The sequence below is a fragment of the Cimex lectularius genome, unplaced genomic scaffold (assembly GCF_000648675.2).
Source record: "Cimex lectularius strain Harlan isolate CLEC.00 unplaced genomic scaffold, Clec_2.1 scaffold16, whole genome shotgun sequence".
Classification (NCBI taxonomy): Eukaryota; Metazoa; Arthropoda; class Insecta; order Hemiptera; family Cimicidae; genus Cimex; species Cimex lectularius.
Window position 1 is genome coordinate 1,787,559 of NW_019392679.1, and position 26,043 is coordinate 1,813,601.

A 26,043-nucleotide genomic window follows, 5' to 3' on the forward strand; every position below is an offset into this window, starting at 1 on the left:
ATTTTTTTTTCTTCTATTTTTATAGATATATCATTCGTTAGCAGAGGAACAGATATCGGGCTTTCTGCCGAGTGAAGTAACCCCAGAAGTTTGCAATCGCCAGAAAGCACTTCTAAACAAAGCTAAGGATTATTGCGTTGCGGCTAACGATATGATTAGAAATGTCCAAAATCATCCTTTCCAAGATAGAATCGATTCCAAACTTAGTGATATTAAAGAACTCGTGTCACAAATTGATGAAGGAGGTATGTTGTGTTAATTAATTTATATAGCATTTGATAAAGTTAGGGATATTTTATGTATTTATTACGTTATATTTGGAAGCTCATTTTAACAATTTTATTTCCTTGCAATTCCTTGCAAGATATATTCTTGTTTGATTAAGCATACAGACAAAGTGTACCTCGAATTCATAATTTTATCCATATTAGCATTATTTCATAAAGGGACCGCTGTGGCCAAGTAGTTAGGGTGTCTGGACCATGTTTACCACATTATTGGTTCCTGGTTCAAATTCTGGCATAACCCATAGTTATTTAATTAAGAATAATATGAAAAATGTATTGTAAAATGGTTTGACCCCTGTTTGGGACTGCGAGTTCTGTGAACTCATGTTGAACCAGCACAGGGTCACTTACTGGGTCTATCTCTACTCGTGGGTTGCATAATCAGCACTTTGCATATTCCAATACAAACGTTACAGCACCACCATATATGGGGCAAAGACCTCCAGAACAAACGTATCAAAATAATATGGGATTTTTACCGTATTCAGTCATTCAAACGCGTTTTGGCATTGTGCAATCTCTAGTGAAAAACTGAATAACTCAAAAATGCGGGAGTGGAGATAGACTTAGTAAGAGACTCTATTTTCTATTGAGCCATTGACAGCTCCTTTCACCTCAAAGAAGCCAACTCCACATATAAAAATGGATTTCTATCCCTACTTCCTTCCTCACCCCTTCAAAATCTAATGTATTTAAACAAAAGACATCTATACCTCACTGGCACCCTCAACAAAACACATCTACACAGAAAACAGTCACTTTGAGAGTCACAAATACTTTGAATGAGTCTAAAATTTCTATCATTGTATAAATTCATTTTTTCACATCCTACATGTATTTGTATAATTTAAACATGGATTTAGATGGTCTCAATAAAAATCGAAACATTGGCACTATAAAGAAAATGTTTTTCTAAACCTACGTCACACCAGAGCGCATCTCACGATCTCCAAGTAATCATTAATAAATTATTAAACACCACACATTTTTGTTCTTTATGTTAGATAAAATCTTTTATTTTTTAAATGGTGTTGTGTCTAGTACATTAATCAAGCCTCCCAATATGTATTTTTCTTCAAGCCTCCCAATTTTGTTTTCTCAGACAGAAATTCCAGGAGAGACAATGGGAATTGTACTCATGACAGTGGTGTTTATTAGTTAAGAGTCTGGTGCGCTAACGGTTACCGCGGTCCCTTAAAAAAAAGACATTCTTTACCTTTAAATTGACTTCAAATATAAATAAATGTGTGTCTGATTTAAACAATAATTACAGTTGTAGAAAAAGACACTTTGGGAAATATTTCATTTTTAAGCGAGTCGAGTCATATTAATGACACAGTTCATTCTCCAGTCAAGTTCCAAAATATTAGCAGAAACATAAATGCAAGTACTCCAAGTCGCCGAAGTTATGTAAGTAATAATTAACAGTGTAATAAAATCTCCATGAGTACTTTTTATTATAGAAACTATTCTTATATTTGTTTTATTGTATGTTTTAGGAAACTAAGCACAGACCTAATTGTGCAGATTTAGTAGAGCTAGTTAGCCTTCAACAAAGCAACAGTCAGTTAAAAATGCAACAAGTTTTGGAACAGACCAGACTAGTTTTAAACAGAGTTGAGACTGTTATGTTTGAACTCACGACTAAATTCAACAATCTGGAAACAGAAGTGAAAAGTTCATTATCTGATATCAAAAAGGAGGTGAAAAAATCTGATATTTACAATGTATTGGATGAAGAAGATTATAATGATGAAATGCTTCAGTGCAATTATCCAACAACACCGTATTATCAAACACATCAGAGGCCAGTACAAAATAATCAGCACTTTGCATATTCTAATACAAACGTTACAGCACCACCATATATGGGGCAAAGACCTCCAGAACAAATGTATCAAAATAATATGGGATTTTTACCATATTCAGACCAACATCAGCAACAACAAGGCCTTTCGGAATTTTTCACGAGACCCGGTTGTCCTTTTCCAACTCAGATTCTCAATCAAAAGCTTCAACAGCCGATTCAGAATCCTGTAGGTGTGCCAGGAGTGCCATCTGTTGCTTCTTTGACACAGGGCTTGGCTGGAAGTTCTTTGACAGCTTTGCCAGGAAGTCATTTACAACCTCTTACAACATTAAGTCTAGGCCAAACATCTGTACAATCAAACCCTACTTTTCCACAAACATTACCGAAATTTCCAGTCCTCAATGCATCTCAACCAAGTGACCGTGGCCCAACTAATGTGGTGATTACGACTTCAGATACATTGCCAACAGGGATACCTCCTGTTCAACCGATGTTGAGCGTCACTATTCCACCTCAACATAGATTAGGCGACACATCTGTTCATAATTATCAAATACCATTACCTACTAGCTCTGCGCAAGCAGTAAATCCCCAACATGCACAATCAGAAGTGGAATCTGATGATGAAACAATTGTCAATACCTCAAATCAGCGGTATGACCCAATGCCCGTCACTTCATTTGGTCAAATCTCTCTGGCAACCGAAGAAGCAAATGAGGAAGTCCTTTTTAATTCTAATGCAGTTTTGTGCAGATTTGTTGAAGGCTCATGTAAAGAGAAAGAAGAAGGAGTTATTAAAATTTTGAAGGGGAAGGCTGAAAATAAAGCAAGGATTTTAATGAGAAAGAATAAGGATCACAAAATCTGTGCTAATCATTTTATTACTGCCGACTTGACACTGACCGTTTCTTCTCCTAATTCATGGATTTGGAGTGCTCAAGATTTTACTAAAGGGCCGATGCAGTTGGAACAATTGTGCGTACAATTTAAAACAAAAGCTGAAAGTGAGCAGTTTAAAATGGTATTTGACAAAGTTAAAAATACGTTGCACAAAGAAAAAAGTGATCAGTCATTTAGTGCAACTCTGATGACTTCTACTCAGTCAACTAATTCTTCATTTAATTCACCGAGCAGTTTTACTACACAATTTCCACTAAAAACGACCACACCTGTTTTTACACCACCAAAGTTGAAGCTTCCCCAAAGTCTAGAAAAATCTTCAGAGAAGAAAGAAGAATCATTTTCATCGAGCACACCAGAGAAACACAATGTTGGAGGATTCATCTTTTCAGCCCCGCCAACAATTAAATCACAAGATAAACAAGAAAAACCTGTGACAACTACACCAGCAGAAGAAAAGAAATCTAATGCGTTTGTGAATTTTTCTTTCAAGCAGAGCCTTTTTTCTTCGCCTCCTTCAAAGGGGGTTGATAGCGAAGTAAAAGATAATAATACACAGCAACCAAGTTCTTCTAAGAGTCAGTTCTCAGTTGTAAATCTTAAAAGTTCTTCTCTTTCTAATGTTGTTCCTACCTACAGTGAAATTAAAAAACCGGAAACCACGCTCAGCAGTACATCACCAGCTGAAAGCAAATCTATTTCTGGACTTTCAAAGATTAATCTTAGCGAAATCAAACCCCCTCAAACTTCATTTTTGTTTTCGGCTAATCAACCCACCTCATTTGAGTGTGCAAATCCTTTTGCAATAGATACGAAGAAACAAAAAACCACTGTTAATACATTTCTATCTAAACCATTTGCTGAACAGCAAAATACTCAATCTAATTTTATGTCAAAGCCATCTGATGACACTACTAGAAAGCCTGATACTACATTTGATCATTTATTTTCAAAGAAACTAGAACAAAAGAGTACTGAAACAGCTATATCAGATAAAAACTCCGATCAGTCACAAAAAAATCAATCTGAAAGTGGATCAAATGCATTCACTAAAGATGTGAAAGATTTTGACACTCTTTCTAAAAACATTATAGATTTCAGTTCTCTGGCAAAAAGTAACCAAGAGAAAGGCTTTAATTTCGCCGGTTCCTTGAGGACAGGAATTCCTGAAGCAGGGTCTAAAGTATGGGGTGGATTTCAAAAATCGACTTCAACATTCCAAGCGTCAGGTGATGGAAACAAACTTTTCAGCAGTAGTAATCTTAATACATCTACCGGTAATGAAGTATCCGATGACGGTGACCAAGGAGAGTACATTCCCACTGTCGAGTTTAAACCAGTAGTAGACATGCCTGCTGAAATTGAAGTGGTGAGCGGGGAAGAAAACGAGATAGTATTGTTTGAAGAACGAGCTAAACTATACCGGTTCGACCTGAAGAACCACGAATGGAAGGAAAGGGGTGTAGGCAAAATGAAAATACTAAAAGATAAAGATACCGGTGTTGTTAGGTTGCTCATGAGAAGAGAGCAAGTATTCAAAGTTTGTTGCAACCATAGACTAACTAAAGATATTGTATTAACATGCAAAGGTCCAAATAGATACCAATGGATGGCGACTGATTTCTCCGAAGATATTACATCTGGGGTCAACGAAGTTTTTACCATCAAATTCAAGACTGAAGAACAGGTATTTAACATTTGCTCTCAAATATTTTGTTTTCTCATTTCTTAGTAATAATCTGTGTTGCATTGAATTGAACTATCCAGTACATCAATTATTGTATGAATTGAGTTGTATTCATGCAAGTAGATTTTGTACAAGTATGAAAAATTGCTACAATTTTTTATATATTTTTCTTCTTGCTAAATGGAGTTTTTATTAGGGTTTATTCCAAAAAGCACAATATGGTTTTTGATTTCTTTACAAAAGGTTATTTTATTTTACAAACATTTATCTTTTTTTCTAAGTTTCAGGCTATTTCTCGCCTATCATCAGAAAACTAACAAGAAACACAATCATAATTAGCAAAAATTAAAGCAATAATATCATTTACATAGTTTTAGTTCACATTTTTATCTATTATTTTATGGTTCAGATTTAATGATAATTACCTTGCTTTCTTTCTCATAGCATTTTCAACCTCTAAAACCTCCAATTGTCTCTCCTCAAGGAATATAAGAGAGAAATTTTAGAACAAGAAAAATAGAAAATAATTTTATAGAGCTATTGTATTCCAGCTTGATTAAAAATGTAATATTTTAAATAAATTCAACATGTAAATTTGACGGACTTGTCACCTCCCAAGGCTGTGATGTCTCGTACATTTTAAGGCATTCGGACCTCATAAAAGTGACGATCCGTTAACTAAAACCTAACGCTTTTTCTTAGGTTTTATCTTGTATAACTCGCACTCCTCTGTGGCCGGTCGGCCTGGATGGAGGTAATTCTTTGAGGAGAGACAATTAGAGGTTTTAGAGGATGAAAATGCTGTGGAAAAGAAAGTGAGATTGTTAACTCTGAACCATAAAATAATAGATAAAAATGTAAACTAAAACTATGTAAATGATATTATTATACTATTATTATTATTATTATTAATTTTTAAGGGCGTTTTAACGGCTAAGGTCATTTCACGCCCTAACATCCAAACCTTCTATGTTAGGTTAGCTATACCTCTTCTGAGTGCTATAAAGCTCTGACTCCAAACATTCACTCGTAATCTTATTTATCCTATTGCCATCCAAGCTTTAATTTTTCTTTTTAAAATTCTTAATTCGGAAGGCCAAATGCATACAAAATTCCCATTTTAAATTGCATAAAATTTAATAAATTTATAAAATTTATTTCTGTTTCTTTTTTTAATTAGAATTGTGAATTTTGTTCCATAATTTAAAAATTCCCCGTAGGCTTGTATGGCTAATAATAATAATAATAATGGAGTCAGACTAGCAACAGTCTCAGCATGAGTATTGGCTCATCCTTATCCTTTTATTCTTCCATTCAAATATGATACATAAACTAATTCTACATAACAATAATAAGAAACAAAACACAATAACATTTCTTTATCTTTATCTTCTTTTTTTTTGTTTTGGAGGGAGCTATTTTTCTTATTTAAATTGCGATTTTGGGCATTGCAGTTTATTCCCCCGCAATTTGTATTTTCTTCCATTTCATTTTTCCGCTCCGGCAGCCTCAAAAACCTCTGAAAGAAGAAATCTTGCACGCACAACTTTTATTCAAACATTAGCAGGCATTCAATGATATAACAATTTGGGAAAAGGCCTAAATCTCATTATAAATTCCAATAAATTTGAGAAAGCTGAAAAGTGCTCTTCGAAAGAAACACTGGGGACCCAGTAACTCCTGTAAATCACTCGAAAGGTTGAGCCTTTGCCTAAAGGGTTGTAAAGTGGGACAGTCGACCAAAATATGTTTTACTGTCAAAATGGTGCGTTCTCCACTTCGCGTACATCGAGGACAAGTTGGAAGGTTGCCTGTTGCCTATTAAAAGCCTATTATGGATTAGCCTGATATGACCTATTCGCAATCTAGTGAGAATCACAAGTTCTTTTCTCTGTTTTAATTTTTGTTAATTATAATTGAGTTTCTTGTTAGGGTTTCCTGATAATGGGTGAGAAATAGCCTGAAACATAAATAAAAAAAGATAATTGTTTTTGAAATAAACTAACCTTTTGAAAAGGAATTAAAAACCAAACCGTGCTTTTTGGAAAAACCCGAATAAAAAAATTAGGAAGAAGAAAAAAAAAATATATAAATCAACTGCATCGAATATACAATAATTAAAAAAAAAAAAAATTTATAGATTTGCTTTAATTGTTACTGAGGAAGTCATGGATGGATAATTTTAAATTTAAAAAAACCTATAACACATTGACTGTGTACTAAACTTTGCCATTTTGCTTTCCCCCGACGAAACTCAGTTTATCAATTATATGATGAATCTGTTGTGTCCCTGCAGGACTAAGAAAATGAAGCAAGCAACCCATAGAAAGTGTATTCAATTTGTGTATGTAGTTGAATAAAAGTCATTTAGTCTTTCTACAAAAATTTATTATTTATTTTACGTAATGGGTAAATAATTAAAATAATCAAAGACGTACAGAAAAAGAAAAGCAAATTTCATGGTTTTCGCTGAATAAAAAACAAGTTTTAAAAAAATTGAAACGGCTGTAAAATTTTTGCCCTTTGTGAGACCACCCTAGGAATTTCGAATGGAATTGTGTAGCGGGTGAAGTAGAGAGTTTAAAAAGTATAAAATGGAGGACACTGACCGTCCACCACACCTAGAACAGTTGGCATGACACACAAATTGCATTTTACGCAATCATCAGGCAACCAATATAAAACAATATTTTGTAATGAATTATTGATTTTTCAGAAGTCAAAATTCAAAGCTGTGTTTGATAAAGCACAATCAGAGTTAGAGTCTGCTTCTACTCCTTCCAAAACACCAGCTGAAGCCAAAGAAGCAGCACCCCTTTCGATGTTAGTGAAACACAAAGAAGGATCCTGGGAATGTCCAGGATGCTATATACGTGTTGAAGGTGACTGTGCAGAATGTAAAGTGTGCAAAACGCCAAACCCAAGTAAACCCGCTGCTCCTAAAACATCACAGCCCCAAACAACTGTTGATGGGACTAAGTTTAAGTTTGGCATTCCTCCAGCTACAACTACTTCGACAGGTAGTAGTCGTTTATGAAATATAGATAACAAATTTTATTAATCTATTTTATTTTTAGGTAGTACAGTTGAAGTTAACATCTGTAAACCTAATACACCCAAATTTTCATTTGGATATGATGCAAGTTCTACTACTGCTGTGCCAGACAAATTCACTGTTGATCAAGGAGGATCAAACAAATTTTCTTCTACTTTGGGTTTAGGTTTTAATAATACTGCTTCAGTCACTGATTCGAAGCAGCCCCAAGAAAGTAAATTCGTTTTTAATGACAGTCAAAAAAAGGGTTTAAATGTTCAAAGCAATATTTTTGGGAACACGTTCTCACGTGTGGGCACTCAAGAACCTGTCACTTTTGGATCTCTTATTAAAACTAACGAAGAAACCAAACCAGCTGGCAACTCATTCTTGAACACATCAAATAAATGTAATTATTTGATTTACTAAATTATTTTTAATGCAATAATAAATGCATATTTTTTATTTTTTTTAGTTGGGAGCGGTATCAGTTTTGGCTCGTCGCCTCAATTTCAGTTTTCCAAAACTTTTAGTTTAACTAGTCCCCAAAAAGCAGAAAATGCTGGTTCTGATGATGATACAGCTAATAATTCAGGGGATATCGAAGATGAAGGAGAACATATTCAATTTCAGGTTTAAACTTTATACCAAACACTGATTTTAACATGTCTCATGCTCGTTATGTCCTTTACAGCCAGTGATAGAAATGCCAGATAAAATTGAAGTTGTGACTGGAGAGGAGGACGAGACTGTTCTCTTTTCAGAAAGAGCGAAACTGTTCCGTTTCGCCACAAAGGGAGGTGAATGGAAGGAAAGGGGTGTAGGAGATGTTAAAATATTAAAACATAAAACAAATAACACCACTCGGTAAGTGTTTATACACTGTAGCACAAAGTTATCTGATGGTTAAAACATGAATTTTTTCAGCATCCTGATGAGAAGAGAAATAGTGATGAAGCTTTGTTTAAATCATTACATAACACCAGACATTCAAATGGAAAGCAAGGGCAAAAAATCATGGATGTGGTCTGCTCGTGATTTCTCTGAAGGACTGTTGGCATCAGAGACCTTTAGCATAAGGTTCACGAATGAATCGAGTGCTGTTAAATTTCACGACATATTTTTGGAATGTCAGGTGTGTTATGTTTTATTTGTTGAATAATATAATTTAGTACTAATCCAGTTAATATAAATGAAAAGGCGTAGAAAAGTAGGAAAAGAGGTTTAAAACTGTAAAGAGGAGGACGCAGACCGTGTGTCTATTGCACCCAGGAAGACAAGTGATTGCTGCGTCCTATGCAGCTGATGTATTAAACCGGAGTTCACAACACCAGAGGTCATATGAACTCCTGGGGTACCATTTTATTGAGGGGGGGAAGAAGTCCATTTGTTCGAATCTCAACAGTCTGGTGGGACCCCTTAGAACATTTCTTTAACCCCCTCCTTTGTCACAAAATTTATTTAAGAGCTTCCTTCGTTGTGACATTTAATTGATACTAAATGTCATATAGAAATAATAATGAATTCAAAGAAATATATAGAATAATAAAAATAAAAAATCGTGGCAACTAAAAAAAAAATTTCTTCGATAAAAAGATTTTTTTTTTTACATATATGCTATCTTGTCTGAACACAAACTTTTATGGCATGTTACAATTTTAATGCCATTCTGTCCACTCCATCTTCCAGAATCCCGAATGCATTTCTCAATTCTGCATAATGTTTATTGTTTGTCAAATGAAGATCTCATTGAAGCCAAATCCTCTCGCAGGTACATAAACTATATTGAAATGCATTTTTGAGGATGCTTTTTAAAAAAATTATTAATATTTATCTGAAGCGGTGTACGATCCCATGTCGTGAGCTTGTATCATCGATAGGCTTGTATTGTCCCCATTATTGCTTTAAGAACACAATATATATATTTTTTTTTTACTCCTCTGGATCATCTACATCCATTGGGGTCATATTTGTGATAATATCTCGAGACTGTGCCAATGTAGAGGGCCGCCCTGAAGTAGTACTGAAATTTCTTTATTGACTAATCAATTTGGACAAGATAGTTATATTTTCTTTTCTTTCTTTCTTTCTCAATCAATAGAATTTTTGAGTTAGTTTTAGATAGTCGTCAAAATTACATTTTTCTTGGATGACCCCCACCTCCCCATACGAAGTAGAAGACTTTATTCGAATTCACGTCAAAACCTCAAATTGTTAAAAACTGATGGATAGAAATTATTATCTAGATGGCTATCAATTATTTACCTATTTGACAGATTCTTTCATAGGCACGATGAGTTGGTCAGGGTGACAAACTCATTTATGACCACCCCAACCCACTCTTCATTTTCCATTTCTTTTAGGAAACTATGAAGGATCTAGCATTAATATAAATTCATACATAATATATATACACACACATTCATACACACACACACACACACACACACACACACACATATATATATATATATATANATAATTTTCCCCTTTTTTTCTTTCAATATTTAACTGTGTTTATTTTTTAGAAGTCGGCTACATCTACTGATTCAACCGCATCAGCAGCTGAGCATGGTATGGTGCTAAGATATCAGTTTCCTTTTTTTAAAATCCTTATTTACTCTCAATTTAACAAAATGTTTAACACCAGTCAAATGCCCTTTTTACAGCGACAGTTTTTTAAAAAAATAATCAGCAGGCTCAGCACTGCAAGAGATGACATTACGACGAACGTTTTTACAATAAAAGTCAGTAGGAAAGCCTTTTTCATCCCTTTCTATCCGTTTTGCATCTGTGTCTGGTTTATCTGGAAAAACCTCGACCTGCCCTATTCATGTTTTAGAATAAATTGGAAGCTTAACACCACATTGACATTTTCCCATTTTATCTCGTTATTGCGAGAACTATATTCTGTGCTACCGACAGCAAACAAGAAAAACATGCTCCTTCTTTTCCTTTGTAATGACAAATATAAACATTTTAAACTTTCTTATTCTTAGACGATGTGATCGTTTTTTGGCATTTTGTGTGCATGTGATAATTGATTATACTTTTATGATATTTTGTGATTAAATAGAAATAGATAATCCGGGGCAATGTGCAATGGATAGAGTATAATTGAGGAAAGGCTTGTCTCAAAAAACGTTGTAAAAAGGACATAATTCATGACATTTATTTAGAATATTATAAGCTTTTTTTCCAAAGAAACAAATGGTTACCCTTTATTCTTCACTTATTTTTCCTTTTTCTTACTAACTTTTTATTTCCTATTTTATTTAATTTTTTTATTAGGGTAAATATTAAAAATAAAGGACACTTTCTCGAGAATTTTTGAAATTGAATGTGCAGGAAATGTGAAAAATGGTAATTTGAATATGCCTTTGTGCATAGTCTTATTACCAAGACTAGGAGTATACAAATTTATAAAAATAAATTAAATTATGTATATTGGGTAAAATGATTTTTATATTAAAATACATCATTTAGATTTCTTTTTATTAGAAAATATTATGCAACTATACATCTTGAAAAAACTAAAATTGCCTTGTGTTTGTCCTTCTATTTCTTTGTAGCTACTAAACATAGGTATAATAACTTTTTAAATAAATATTTTTGAATATATTTTTTTCTTCTTTCTTGTCTAAAACCAGCTAACAGATATGAAATTTTCTAGTGATAATTTAGAACGGTATTACATTGCTGTAGGCATTGGGTGTGTGCATAAGTTTTTTGGTTTTCAGAAAAAAAGTCAAACTTTCAAAATATAAATGTATTTTATTTTAAATTCAATACATAATTTCTTTCATTTTCTATAATATACTGCCAACATTCTGGTATCATAAATATACCCTTTTTGTAAAAGTCTGTTGTCTTAGACAAGACAAAATCTGTAGTCCGATTTTCAGAGCATTTTTGTTGCAAACAATTTCTACCTTACAAGTGGTTGTCAAGGGAGTGGAACAAGTAAAAATCAGAATTGGCAAAGTTTAGAGAATACAGATGTACATGTAGATGTAATATTTCAGGGTATGGTATACCACGCCCTTTAAGAGCTATTAGATCCCCTGTGCTCTGCCTAAAGCACATCGGTGAGTCCTATTTCATCAAGAAACTTGATTAATAGGCCCGGTTTCAGTGGTTGTAGTTCTTCTATGGTCACATTGCACATCCCAAAACACTTCCTCCTGCGGGCTAATGTAGCTCCGCAGTTTGTTAGTAAGTGTGTCTCTTAGTGTTTTATCTAGTGTGATGCCCAGATATTTGACTTCATTTTTGATTTCTGTCACAGTGTTGTTGAGTTTGATTTCTTTCATGTGATCTAGCTTTCTTTTCCGTGTAAAAGTGACTATAGTTGTTTTGTTTGGATTAATCCCCAAGTCTGCACTTTTACACCATTCTTCTGTGATTTTCAGTCCCTCTTGGATTATATCGCAGAGGGTTTCCTCGAATTTTCCCCTGGCTGTCAGGACTATGTCATCTGCATATCCCTGACATTTTATTCCTGAGCGGTTCAGGGTTTCGAGCAGTTCATCAACTGTTAGCCTCCATAAGAGAGGTGATAATATCACTCCTTGAGGACATCCTTTTGTTGTTCTAACTTCTATAGTGTTTATTCCTATATTTGTTTCAGCTATTCTAGTTCTTAGAAGTTCTCCAATCCACCTAGATGTAGTTTGGTCTACGTGTTTTTTCCCCAGGGAGGCTTCCATTGATACATGAGATGCGTTGTCGAAAGCTCCCTCAATGTCGAGGAACGTGCAGATTGCTATTTCTTTTGTTTCCAGTGTTTCTTTTAGGTCACTGGTTAGTTCGTACAGTGCAGTTTCTGTTGATCTTCCTGCTCNGATAGAGGGAGAGGGGTTGGTGATAGGAGTCTATTTAGTGAGGAGTGGTTAGGAAAGTGAGTACCTCACTTGGGGATAGGACACCAGAGCCCCTTTAGCCTTTTCGCACCGTACCATGCCGTGGGGATCAGTCAGTGATCCCCCCGTCAGGACGACGACGAACGTTTCCCAGGGTTCACTACTTGGAAGCGGGGTTGGTCTTTGAACCCCTGGAGAATACGGTGGATGGGGCATTTATTTCCAGCCTAGCGATTTTACTCAGAGTGAATGCAGCCGTACGAGGTCTGGCATTGCCATGGTGAAACACGGTGTTGCTTGGTATCCCAATAAATTATTCTTTGAATAATCCACTAAACAAACAATAGGACCTTACGAGAGGATCTCTTGATGATGTCAACAGCAGCGTTTCATTCTTGCAAATGGTCCTTCAGCATTAACATTTTTAGAAAGGACACACTTTTATCAATTTTTCTTTTTATTGTGCGATGTAATTTGAAATATCTCTAATAGCTCTGGTACAGTTAATTTGTCCTCATCCTCTAACACAGACAATAAATGGTCACTTTTTAGCTCATTAGGCCTTCCACACGGCTGGTCTTTGATTCCTCTCTCTCCATTACAAAAATTTTGGAATTACTGTTGACTGACATGTTCATTTACTATGTTTCACTGTAAAAGTCACATAATTTCAACAAGCACACTCTAGATTGAACTTGTATAGTTAGCAATGTTGAAAATGAATTTTATCTTCTTCCATATGAAAAACATCGCAATTTATTTATTATTATTTTTTAATGAAGGTATTTCAACTATGAGGTTACTTGAACCCTTGTGTTTTTGAAGGGGTGGGGAGTAGAAGCCATTTGTAAGTGTCGGGTTCAAATGCAGGGTTGCTGGATTCGAACCTGGGACCTTTTACCTCAAAGAGATGACACCGTGTCAATGCGTAAACCGTTGTGGCCACCAACCCCATGTTACAGTTTATTCTAGACTGACTTTTGGGATTAATTACCCATTTCTTAACAATATATTTCAATATGGCTTTTCCCACCCTAGGGCTAAGGAGGTATTAATGTCTTTAAGTCGAAATTTGAACAAACAAACAAAAAGAAACTTATGCACATAACCAGTAATTAAAAACATTACAAAAAACTTTTTTTTAATGTGTGGTGATTAGTGACCTTTAGTTGATGATTATTCAGAAATCGTGAGATGCGGACTGGTGTGATGTAGGTTTTTTTTCTAAAACCTACATTACACCAGACCGCATCTCACGATTTCTAAATAATCTATTTTTTAATTTTTAACCATTTAAAGATCTAAATCAAAACTTGCATTGTTAACACATTAAGGCAGATAAGTGCACTATATAATATCAGTCTTATTTGTGTTTGCAATCTATGGTTCACAAATATTAATTAATGTCTTTTTCACTGCTTGTATTCTATACAACTTGTATTATTCTCCATTAATCCAAAATAAATTTATTCCTTTGCCTGAGTGGTCTAAATTGGGTAGCATGTATTTCCTAAATAACATAAACTGTTTATACTGACGTATAAAACCTGAGTCAAATGCCCCCTCCCTCCCATATAAATATAATTTATTTGTACATTATACATTTAACATTTATCTTCTGTTACGGGCGTGATATTAACTAATCAATTGAACAGTACAGACTCGATTATAATTTTGTATAAATATGTGGCAGGCCGAGAAAAGTACCAATTACTTAATCTGTTTTTGTCATAATTAATAATTATAGGTTGATTTTTTATACAGTGCCTTCTTTAGATGCAAAAAAAGTTTCAATTACTATGGATTTATAAATTTTACTTAAATTCTGTCTAAAATTTACTAATCTGATCTTGTAATCTATTAAAATGCAACATACAAGTTGATTTATTTATTTTTAATAAATGGGCATTCTTTTGTGTATGTGTGTTGTAGATTTCGAAGTGGTTTTTGAACTTAAAGTCCCCGATGATCTCAGGCAAAAAGCCCTTGCATTACAATTGCCTCCAAATTTTTATGCGTATTTACAACGTCCAAAATGCCCAGGCTGTGCCGGCTGTGAATCTGATGTAATATTAACTTTGTTATCTTTTTTATTAGAGGTGTTATAAACAGTTGAAATGTTTTTCAGGATGAAAACATAGAGTCAGACTGTGACCGTGAGCCTGGTAATTGAGGAATTTCATTTGGTGGTAGGTGAAAAAGTAAAAATTGTAAAAAAATTTCAATCATTGTAACAAAAAATGTAAGGAAGGCCTATGATGATAATTTTTCACAAATAAAATATATCCAATAATGTAATATAAAAATTGGTGTATTCTATTTTCAAAATTAACTATTTTGAAATTTTGACTTTTTCTCTAATATAAAATTTCTTTTTACCTTGAAGAACTTAACAGTGTAGATATTTAAATTGGGGTTGAAATATTTATTCTTTTGTCTTTTTCATGTTATAGTATTATTGATCTTTTAAGAAAACAATTTTCTGTTCCGTGTTAAAATAAAATTATCATACATTACATTAATTAGAATAATTGAGGGTTGGAACTAGATGAAAAAAGAATAGATTATTAACTAAAAATACTGAAGAAAAATAAATATTAGGACAGCCGAAATTTCATAAAATATTAAATTAAGTGAAAAGTGAAAATTTTTGATGTGCTATAAAATTGTCTTCTGAACTTGATGTGACGTTCCAAGTGCCTAGATAACATCTAGTTATGAGAAATCAGGCCTGTTAAGATGTAATTGCAATAGAAAAACTGTTCTATTCCAAATGTTTTTTTATTTAAATATAAGTATTCCAGAAGATAGCAAATTAATCTTTAAAAAAAAGTTTTTTGGACAGATCTCAAATGATACCACAAACCAGTGGTGTATTTCATCATTCAAAAGTGGATTTAATTTTTTTCACTGGAGTTTACGATTTCCTTTTATCAGCATACAAATACTAGGCTAGGCACTATAGCACCCCTTCTTACATATTGTGGTGTTATTTAAAAAAAAAAAATTAGTAATATTGTGTAGCTGTTTGCTTTGATCTGTACATTCGTATTCTTATTTTCAAGTTAAGGAGTATATTTAATATTCTATGGTTGATATTTAGCATGTAATTATTTGCAAATTTAAATTTTATTAAGCCAGGTCTGAATGAAAGACAAAATCAGTTTGTTTAAAAATGCCGGTTTTATTTTGTCTCAAATGCCAGCCACTTTAACTGTGTAGATAAAATGTTAGTAATTTATGGCGTTAAAATAAATAATTACTCTTAAAAAATGCTGTTTTATTTATTTTCTGTCTTTGTTTATTCCTCAATTACAGAAAAATATTGCTTTGTACGTGCACGTAGCCAGTACAAAAAGTAATTGTATAGTTTGTTTTTCTCTTATTCCTTGGTTAAATTTAATGAACTAATAATTTTGGTTTATTCCCAGTCACATATTTAATTCTTAAAATACCAGTGATTTTAAAAAATAGTAAAACAAAAATAAAATGTAAATTTTTTTGTAAACAAGGGTATTTCAACTATGAGGTTATATGAACCGAACATGTACCCTTAGGGTGTTAGTACTTTAGAAAGAAAAAAAAATTATAGGTACATGTCAAGTTCAAATGAATGCATAGCCTCTTGTTTCAAACTCGCGACCTTTACCGTACAATTATGAGTGGCCACTATTTTTAATATTTTATTATTGCATTTTAAGTACTGCACACCTCACCCCTCCTAATGCTACCAAAAACCCTCAACGATTCAGAAAAGTACCTCATGACACAGGTAAAATTGGACTTGAAAATAGAAATTTACAAATATGATATTAACAAGAAAAACCCATGAACACAAAATCAACAACTTTTAATTCGTCTGGATTAAAAGAAAAAAGGTCATGATGTACATGGAACAAGCCAAAAAAGTTCATCAAAGGAATACTGACGCTTTTTTCAGAGTACTTGTAAATGAAACCTGGTTACACAGAAAACTCCTACTACTTATAATGGTGAAAGGCTAAAACTATCAGAAATAACTGAATTAAACGTCCATCAGTGTAAGCATTAAGCGGAAAGTCGTCAATTTGATAAATACTGTTGCAACTATAGATTGGTCTTTCTAGAATAACAAGGGCAAATGATTGGAAATTACCAAGCTGCAATATTAATCATCTTGCTCCGACTTCAATGAAAAATTGCACAATGTATTTATTTGACCATCCCAGGGAAGATACCATACCAACTGTAAGGTTTACCGCCAGTTATTAAAGATTATTATGTTCCATTGTCAATTAATTAAGGTTTTTAGTTGAGATGAAAAAAGTTAATGGCACGAGAGGGATTCAAACCCACAACCTTTGGCTAGATACGTCGCTGCTCTCCCACCTGAGCTATCGTGATCTCGATCCACTCGGACATCAACTCCCCATCTCAACCCTCTCAAGCAGACCACGAAAGTAGTGAATTAATGATTTAAAAATGAAGTACACTTCACTAAAGCTTTCTGTCGCCATTTCAATTGTCGTCGAGAATCCAAACCGATTACACGACATTTGAAAAATGGCAAAAGGAGGGAAAACTCATAAGGTGGGGTTGAAAAATGATTCAATTACAGAAAAATAAAGGCAGAAAATAAATTAAATTCAAATCTATATATGTATATATAAAGAAAAAATCATTCTTGCTACATAGTTACGTTTATAATGTACACACAGTTTAAAATAATTTTATATTACTTACATATATCACATAAAATATGTATCCAGCAGCTCTATGCACAAGTTCATAATCATATTATTCAGTCCTACTTGTAAACTTTAATTCTGGCCCCTTATATGCTATGTACTAATATTTTCATTTTGATACACAACCCAAGAAGTCATTTTTTTCAGACTTCATTTATATTTACCATTTTCATTGCAGGCATCACATTTCAATATAATTTGCACCAACTTATGGGTAGAATGTTGGTGCTTATGGCCATCTATTGTTTGATTCTGATACTATTTACAAAACAAATTCCAGTTATGGCAAAATGCGTATTAATAACTAGCATAAGAAAATAATTCAATCACTTAAAAAAAAGCTTATCAACTAGAGTATATTCATAATATAGAATTTTTAATTGGATATAATAGAAAATTAATTTTCTTTTTCAGTTGTTTCTTTTTTATTCAAATTTTCATTTATTGAAATGAAAAATATAAATGGGTCTAAATTGCTTTTGTTTGAACATAAATGTTTTGTAGGAATGTGATTAAATAAATAAAATTTTTAGAAAAAAGTGAGTTCGGGAACTTACGATTATCAATCTTGACAAATAAATTGTATTTCCACACAGTTATCTTTGCTGCTATCATCTATTACTGCAAATATTATACAATATGGATTTTAAGGAACATTTGGCACATAATTAAAAAAAACAAACAATGCACAATTTTAATTTCTTAAGTTATTAGGAATGAAACAGAACAAATAAAACCGTCAAAAAAGTGCTGTTTTTCTGACCAGCATGTATTTCCAGTAAAATATAAATGTATTTAAACCTTTATGTATTTAGATTCGTGTACGAGATTACAAAATTCAATTTCAAGGTTTTTTAAGGTGGGAATGGGGTAAAGAACAATTTTTTATGGAAATATTCAGGAAAACCTTGAAACTAATTTTTAATTTATTTCTACGATTCATGTTTAAAAACCACCAAATTTTTTTCTAGGTGGGGCAAAATAATAAACATTTTACATAAGGAAATATATATGTAGTTTTTTAAAAACTTAATTAACATAACGGTTGCTAAAAAGCTACTGAAAACCATCCTGGTTTTTCTATATGTAGCTACATAATTTTTATCAAGACATAAATATAAAATTTGTTTTTAACAAAAACATTTTTTAGTTGTGGCGATAACCCTTTTAGAGTGGGCTCAAGCTTTGTAACAGTCAATTTGTAAAATTCAAGCACTAGGCTAAAACAAAATTCATTAAAATTATACAAAAATAGAGGCATTTTGTCCATAATGGCCTCAATTATTGCAAACATTAGATTATCTTGGAAGTATGTCTATAGTTGAAGTCGGATCGAGCGGTGTCTCCTGAGAGAGACTGTACACATTATAAGCCATGTAAGTAGGAAGGTTCTGGTTTATGTTCTGTGTAGAAATGTTTGTGTACAAATCAGGAGTTTGGATGTCTTGGTATGTACCGGTGATGATTTGTTGTGGGGGCGGGGGCGGTGGAGGTGTGATTTGTTTCTCAGTACGTGCCGAGCGACTCGTGTTGATCCCGTGTCTTCTCTTCATGTGCTTGTTGTAATTTGGCCAGTTTGTGAAGTGGTGTTGGCATTCTACACAGGAATAGGGCCTTTCTCCGGTATGCTGCCTTCTGTGCGTCTACAAAAATATTTCAATTATATCATCATTTATACACAAATGGTATTTACTTACTGTAAGTATTCCTTTGAATCTAAATGCCTTTCCACAAAATTCACATGTAAACGGCATTGCACCGCTGTGAATCCTGTGGTGTTCCCTCAGCGTGCCTTTCTCCCTGAAAGTTCTTCCACATACATCACATTGGTGTGGTTTTGCTCCGGTGTGCACCGAGTGATGTTTCCGTACTTGCATCCCTGTTTTAAATCTGCAAATAATTGTTATGTTAAGCTAAGACCATTATTCACTACATGACGTGTCTTGCCTTTTATTACAAACTTCACAGGAGAAAGGTTTATCATGGGAATGGGTCAGAAGGTGGGCGTCAAGATTTCCTTTTTGAATAAAACTTTTTCCACATTGGTCACACGTAAAATTCCGAACACCGGTATGAATCCTCATGTGTGTCACCAAATTGGGCTTGCTAGAAAACCTGTAACAATAATGTCAACTTAATATAACTTTCCACAGTCTAATTAAACTTTTCAACTCCCAAATTAACTTTTTTCAACTCAACTTTCTTATCTCAAAACAAATTAGATTTTTTCCAAAACCAAATTCAATTTTTACCAATCTAAACTGAACTTTTTCCAACCTAATTCAACTTTTCCAAATCTACTCGAAATTATTCCTAGCTGTACCTAACTTTTCAAAACCTTAATTTAATTTTTGCGGATAGAAATTGAACTTTTTCTAACCCACTTCATCTTTTGCCAATCCAAACTGAAATGTTTCCTATGTAATTAGATTTTTTTTTTCAACCTAATTCAACTTTTTCCAAAATCAAATTCAAGTTTTGTCTAACTAAATTGAACTTTTTCCAGACAAATTCAACTTTTTCCCAAATCAAATAAACTTTTTCCAACCTAATTCAACTTTTTTGAAGTCTATCTGACTTTTTCCAAATGTAATTCAACTTTTTTGAAGTCTATCTGACTTTTTCCAATGTAATTCAACTTTTTTGAAGTCGATCTGACTTTTTCGAAAGTAATTAAACTTTTTCAAATCTCAATTTAACTTTTTCTAAATCAAACTAAACTTTTTCTAAATCTGTTTGAACTTATTCCAAGGTGTATTGAGCTTTTCCAAAACCAAATTTAATTTTTCCCAATCTAAACTAAACTTTTTCCAAATGAACTGAACTTTGACTATTCTCAAACTGCTTAATACTTTTTCCAAAAACAAATTCAACTTCTTCCCAATTAAATTGAATGTTTTCTAATTTGAACTGAGCTTAAACTGCATTTACTGTTTCCAGAATCAAATTCAACTTTTGCCAACCTAATTCTCAACATTTTCTGATTAACTTTTTCAAAACCCAAATTTAACTATTCTTTTTAAATGATTATTTATTATTATTTAACTATTATTTATTAAATGAGATGCAGTCTGGTGTGATGTAGGTTTTCAGAAAAGCATTTTCTTTATCGTGCCAACGTTTCGATCTTTATTGAGATCATCTTCAGGGCTCAAAGTGTTTGTTTTCCGTGTAGATGTGCCAGTCTTGAGCACTCTCAACACGACACACAAGAATGATTGTCACGATATTATTCACAATTCTAAAAACTTACATCACACCAGGCCACATCTCATGATCTCCGAATAATCATTGACTAAGTCACTAAACACCACACATTCTTTTTAAACTGAAATTATACTTTTTCCACAGTCAAATTTAATTTTTGTCAACATAAACTGAACTTTTCAACAACACAATTCGACAACTACCTCCAAGCTAAACTCTGAACTGAACTTTTTCTAAAACTAAATTCAATTTAAATTGAACTTTTATCGATCCAAGTTAAACTTATCAAACTATATTAGACTTTTCTAAAACCAAATTGAACTTTTTTCAAACACACAACTTTTTTCTGACTGTACTGAAACCAAATTCAACTTTCATGAATTTGAGATTCAGACCTGACATGATATGAAATATCATAATTACTCAATCAATTCTGAATATCACGAGTATTCATAATAACATACTTAATCCAACTATAAAATATTACACTTTAACTTCAACAAATATATGATAACTAAAACTTACTGTTTGTTACATTGGTCACAAGGATATTTATTTTTTACAGCATCAGGCAAATGACATCGACTGTGAATATAAAGAGCACTCTGCTGCCTAAAACACTTGCCGCACTCTTGACAAACATACGGTTTGACATCGGAATGTGTAAGGCGGTGTGATTCCAATACTTTCTTATTAGAAAACCCTTTTCCACAATCATCACAGCTAGAACATATCCATATTTAATAGATGTGACATATTTAATATTTTATTTAATAGATCTGCAAACCTGTATTTTAACCCGTTTTTATGTCTTTTAATGTGTGTAATAAAGCCATTGAAAACTAGGAAGAGCTTAGAACAGTAAGCACACATGTACCGGGGATCTTGTTTATGCTCATTGGCATGATGCAAACGTAAATCGTCAACTGAAGTAAATTCCTAGAATTTAAAAAATTAAACTGAGATGGGTAACACAATGTATCTATTAAATAACTCTGTAGATTTCTTTTTTAGGTCTGCATATCTGCATCTGTCTTTCTGAATCAAGTCATTTGGTCACACTTTCTAAATGTTTTGATCTGATAGATATGCAGACCAAAATGATCAGAAATTACCAAATTATACCAGGTATATCATATTACCCCATTAATAAGAAATCTCAAAATTTAATTGAGTTTTGTTATAATAACAATACACTTATATTTCTTCATAAATTCATTTTAGTATGTTTTTAATGTGGAGAGAATAATTTTAACCTAAAAGGTGAGTAATTTTATAATCTACCTTATTAGATCATGGTAAAAAGTGCACTTTGTGTGTTTAAGTTTCCATTTGAGTTGTTTAATTTTTAAATAATGTGATCTTGGAAGTATTATTTTTACTATCAACTTTTTTTACTAACTTAGAAAGTTAAAAACTAAGTTCACGAGTGGTAATCAGACGGTAGTTTGCTCTCTTTCCACACAACATGGTGGTCTGAGAAGCTTTGGGTAAGGTAAGTGATGTTAGCATTGTTCTTTTTACATAAAATTTCGTTAAGTATAAGGATGTATACAATTCATACGAAACCCTTGTACAGACTGTTGCAGAAAGGCGATTAGTTTGGGAAATGAGAAATTCCACAGCTAAGAAGCTTGTAAAAGAGTCTATAGATATGGCTTAAATTTAAAAATTCCCTTCTTCTTCCTTGAGGTCACAACATATTAAAAAACCCTCTCTTCAAACTCTGATAATATGGGATGGATCCACATGCTCCTTTCCTTTCCATATTTTTGCTTCAATGTAATAATAACCGACATATATATTTAGTAGTCATAATTGACTGTATTAATTATTTCAATTAATTGTACTTTTAATCTAAGGCCTTGGTTGAGATGAAAGGGGAAGTGTCACAAGTAGGATTTGAACCCTGTATTTAACCAAGGTTATGGGTTCAAATCCCGCTCGTGACCCTTGCCATCTGGGTTTAGATTCACTCTGTTCACTCTGCATTATAAAATATAAAACACCCACCTCTGAACAATCTGAACACAGCCAATTTTGAGGTTCCCAATCCTTTGCTTTTCCGTTATCTGAATCCGGATCGCTGCTGGTTTCATTAGTTTCACATTTGTAGCTACTGGATTCTTCACTTGGCGTTATTTCACTATTGGCTACTTTAAAAACAATATATTACATCGCATAAAATTTTTATACAATATTATTAAAAAAACATCAACTTACGATTGCTAATTTGATTCCCGTCTTGCTTTTGGACGATGAATTGGGCGTCCTGTACTTTCAACAAAACATCGCTGTTTGAAGAATCAATTGTGAAGGGTATTTCTTCAGACTCATCATCAAATTCTTCTTCTGATTCATGATTTTTCATTACTCTCTAAGGAACAAAAAATGAAAAAATAATAATACCATTAAGGTGAGCCAATTTGTACTATGTAACACACCTCTATAACATTGTTGGTTGTAGATATAGGAAGTTCATTCTTAAATTTTGACTTTTCTGGAAAAATAATGTTAAGTGTTGTTTGTGCTGATAAAGTGCTGTCGAGAAACTCATCAAATGCATCTAGCTTTGTACAACATTCTAAACAGATGGATTTTGGAAGGTTCTCCCTGTCAGCTAGCTAAAATAAATTTGTACACCATCTTTAAAAAAAAATTAAAGATTTATCTCGTTTTGTTCATTGTAATCTGTAGTCAGGTTTAAGCACATCCTTCAAGGCTCGGGAACGGTTAACAACCAATTCATATGTCTCAACATTCTCATTTTAATGTAACTAATTTTACATTTGAAATATTAATTTTTAGTTGTCGCCGATGAGAGGACATGAGAGTCCCAAAATATATACTTGTACAAAAAACTGGTTGTTTTGTTCCATGTTCTGACCACAGAAAACAAAAAAACTCCATATTTTATAGGTAAAAACAATACTTCCTAAAATTGTCATTTGTCCGTTTCCGTTCATCCTGGTTCATGTATGTATATTTTCACATATTCATTTATAAAAATTTGCGTACTGTTACTATAATGTAAATGGCAAAATGCCAAAACAGTAAGAATAAGTAAACCAGGACGATAGAAAATGGATAAACTTGCCTAAGCTCTATAAGCAAGCAAAATTTTTTATTTACAATCTAATTTAACTTGTATTAAAAAATAAATAAATGTTCCTAACAATGAAATTCCTAGAATTACTTATCATAAAACTGACAAACTTATGCAAATGTAACTAAATGTGTGTCACTAAATGAAATGAAGATTTATGATTTAAACTATATCTTAAAAAATTAATGTTATAATTAGAATTATGTTTGATTATTATTAATACTCATTATATTAATTTGTAACATAGGTTGGCAGCATTTTCAAATGATTTCCGATTCAAGACCATTAAACACTTCTAAATAAATTTACTTATTTCAATTTTTTTAGTTTTAACTAAATTTGTCATCTTTTTGAGTGTTCAATCTAGTTTTTAGTCCTCTCATGATATGTTTCGCATTGAACAAATTTTAATGAACCCAGATTAAATGGAAACAAATATTCCATAATTAATATCTTCAGAATCTTTTCTGAAATGCAAGGCATCTTTGTTTAAAATAACATCAAATGTGAAAGTTTTTGCTCAATTGATGTCAATTAAGACTCGGCCAAGTGGTCCGCCAGCAACAACCTCAGGGTGCTTAATTTAATAACGGTGATTCATTGATAATTTGCTGAAGTATTAACCACCAGAAATGTTATTGGACGTTAGTTTTAAATTGTATATTGAAAGCTAAATCCCATTTATGCAAAATTAGCCTACATATGTTAATGCATAATAGCTTAATAATCATTTTTATCAGCATTTTTGCCCAATATGTCAAGCCATACAGACAGTACAAAAGCCAAGATTAACAATTAATTGCCATGACCATTTGCCCAGAGGTCATTTGACAAATGAATATTTTTGAATTCTATACTGAAAATAAAATTGTATTTATCCACAAGCTCCAAAAACCAATTATAGGACCTATAGTTTTTTTCCTCAATAAGCAGAGGAAGTACAAGAGAAACTACCATTGTCAAACTATGTTTTGAGACACAAATGTCAAAAAACATTTGACTATTTGAACTATTTAACGATGCAACGTTTATTTAGCCAGTTCCCACAATGTGACTACGGGCAAAAAAAAAGCAGTACGAGTAAAACTAAGTAACTTTCAACCAACGCTGTGACAAAACTGATAAATAACCACAAGAGAACTTGTTGAAGTTTGGCCCAGCAGTCATTTGACATCTGAATAGTTTCGAATTCTAAACTGAAGATGTAATTCCATTTATCCACAAGCTCTGCGAACTTATATTAGAAGCTAATAGTTTTTCACTCAATAAGCAAAGTCAGAAGGAGGAAAAACTAAGAATCCCAAATAACACTTTGTGAACAGTCATCTAGTCAGAAGACAACTTGTGGAAGTTGTGCCCAGTGGTCCATTTGTCATCTTAAAGTTTTGAATTATAGACTGAAGATGCAATTCCATTTATCAACAAGATATGTGAACTTAGAAGCTAATAGTTTTTCACTTATAAGTTAACTTGTTGAAGTTTGGCCCTGCAGTAATTTGACATTTGAATAGTTTATAGCACTCTACTAACTTATGTCCATGTTTATTATGTTATAAACCGTTTTTATCAGTGGGAGAAACGCATTTATCAAAACGTGAAATGGACGAACACCGGGGACAAAAATGATGTATGACATGTGAATTCCATACTGTATGTAAAAATTTAACAAAATGCGTTGAAACAGTGTTATATGTTTAGTATTATTTAATCCTTATTAGTATGTTTTCCACGATAAATGCAGAAAACCCAAAAATCCCATTAACCCCTTGAGAACAGTGCATCAACTTGAGGTTTCCCTCCGGTGGACATGACGGACAACTTTTTACGTGAAATTTTAAAATTGAAGTCGTTGTACCTCGATGTTGAGGCATTTTTTAATTTTGGCCTCGATGCACAGTCTGTTTCCTTCCTCGCCGTAAATGCACAAAAGGTAATCCTTCTCGAGGGCGCAGAGTCGGCACAACTCCATCCCGTCCATGTCGTCGTAGGGTCTCGCTTGTTCAAAACGACCTCCACCGCGAAACGAAGTAGGCACCAACACAGATGAAATCCACGACTAAACATGCAAAGTCGTCGTCCATGGCGGATGTAAACATAAGACTTCACTATTTTTTCCCTCCTATTAAGTGAGACGGAACGGGTTTCAAATAAAAACGCGGAAAGTTCCCCGCTGCGTAAATCGCCTCCGAAGGTGACCGAAAAAAAGCGTTTATTTATTTTAGATGTGAGATAACGCTCAAAACATAAAAATGGAAACACAACAAAGTTAATGTGTCGAAAATGGAAGTTCGTCCATGGTCTCGAGATAGCAGCACGTCAAGCAATAAACCGACGTCATTGTTCGAAGTGAGGCGCCTGACTTCGCTTCACCTCCTGAGGTTCGTATGTGCACTGCACAAATTTTGATCTTGACTTAAAAAAAT

General features: G+C 33.1%; 2 protein-coding genes and 1 long non-coding RNA gene across 6 annotated transcripts in view; 2 read left to right on the forward strand and 1 right to left on the reverse strand.

Moving 5' to 3' along the window:
• Positions 1-15,587, forward strand: part of LOC106661348 (E3 SUMO-protein ligase RanBP2-like) — a 29,611-nt gene extending 14,024 nt beyond the window's left edge. Inside the window, exons 12-22 of one of the 2 annotated variants that reach the window (XM_024225575.1) lie at positions 26-245; positions 1,561-1,697; positions 1,787-4,684; positions 7,401-7,704; positions 7,762-8,127; positions 8,194-8,351; positions 8,413-8,585; positions 8,646-8,853; positions 10,247-10,292; positions 14,513-14,646; positions 14,709-15,587. In XM_024225575.1, the coding sequence (XP_024081343.1) occupies positions 26-245; positions 1,561-1,697; positions 1,787-4,684; positions 7,401-7,704; positions 7,762-8,127; positions 8,194-8,351; positions 8,413-8,585; positions 8,646-8,853; positions 10,247-10,292; positions 14,513-14,646; positions 14,709-14,753 (4,689 nt within the window). In that variant the 3' untranslated portion in view covers positions 14,754-15,587. The remainder of the gene's footprint in view (positions 1-25; positions 246-1,560; positions 1,698-1,786; positions 4,685-7,400; positions 7,705-7,761; positions 8,128-8,193; positions 8,352-8,412; positions 8,586-8,645; positions 8,854-10,246; positions 10,293-14,512; positions 14,647-14,708) is intronic. The other variant, XM_024225576.1, reaches the window with a different exon arrangement.
• A 492-nt stretch (positions 15,588-16,079) lies between these two features.
• Positions 16,080-16,911, forward strand: LOC112126465. 2 transcript variants are annotated; one of them, XR_002909986.1, is made up of 3 exons: positions 16,080-16,620; positions 16,687-16,807; positions 16,872-16,911. It is a non-coding gene; the product is annotated as an uncharacterized LOC112126465 (long non-coding RNA). The 2 variants fall into 2 exon arrangements; XR_002909985.1 differs by having other exon boundaries at positions 16,864-16,904.
• A 1,064-nt stretch (positions 16,912-17,975) lies between these two features.
• Positions 17,976-25,977, reverse strand: LOC106661350 (gastrula zinc finger protein XlCGF26.1). 2 transcript variants are annotated; one of them, XM_014384652.2, is made up of 9 exons: positions 25,476-25,977; positions 22,959-23,138; positions 22,738-22,891; positions 22,528-22,667; positions 21,302-21,453; positions 21,040-21,237; positions 19,255-19,422; positions 19,005-19,197; positions 17,976-18,950 (listed from the first exon to the last, which is right to left on the reverse strand). In XM_014384652.2, the coding sequence occupies exons 1-9, from the start codon at positions 25,596-25,598 to the stop codon at positions 18,606-18,608; spliced, it is 1,653 nt and encodes a 550-aa protein (XP_014240138.1). In that variant the 5' UTR covers positions 25,599-25,977; the 3' UTR covers positions 17,976-18,605. The 2 variants fall into 2 exon arrangements, with proteins under 2 accessions (XP_014240138.1, XP_014240137.1); XM_014384651.2 differs by having other exon boundaries at positions 22,528-22,670; positions 25,476-25,975.
• Between the last annotated feature and the right edge of the window lie 66 nt (positions 25,978-26,043).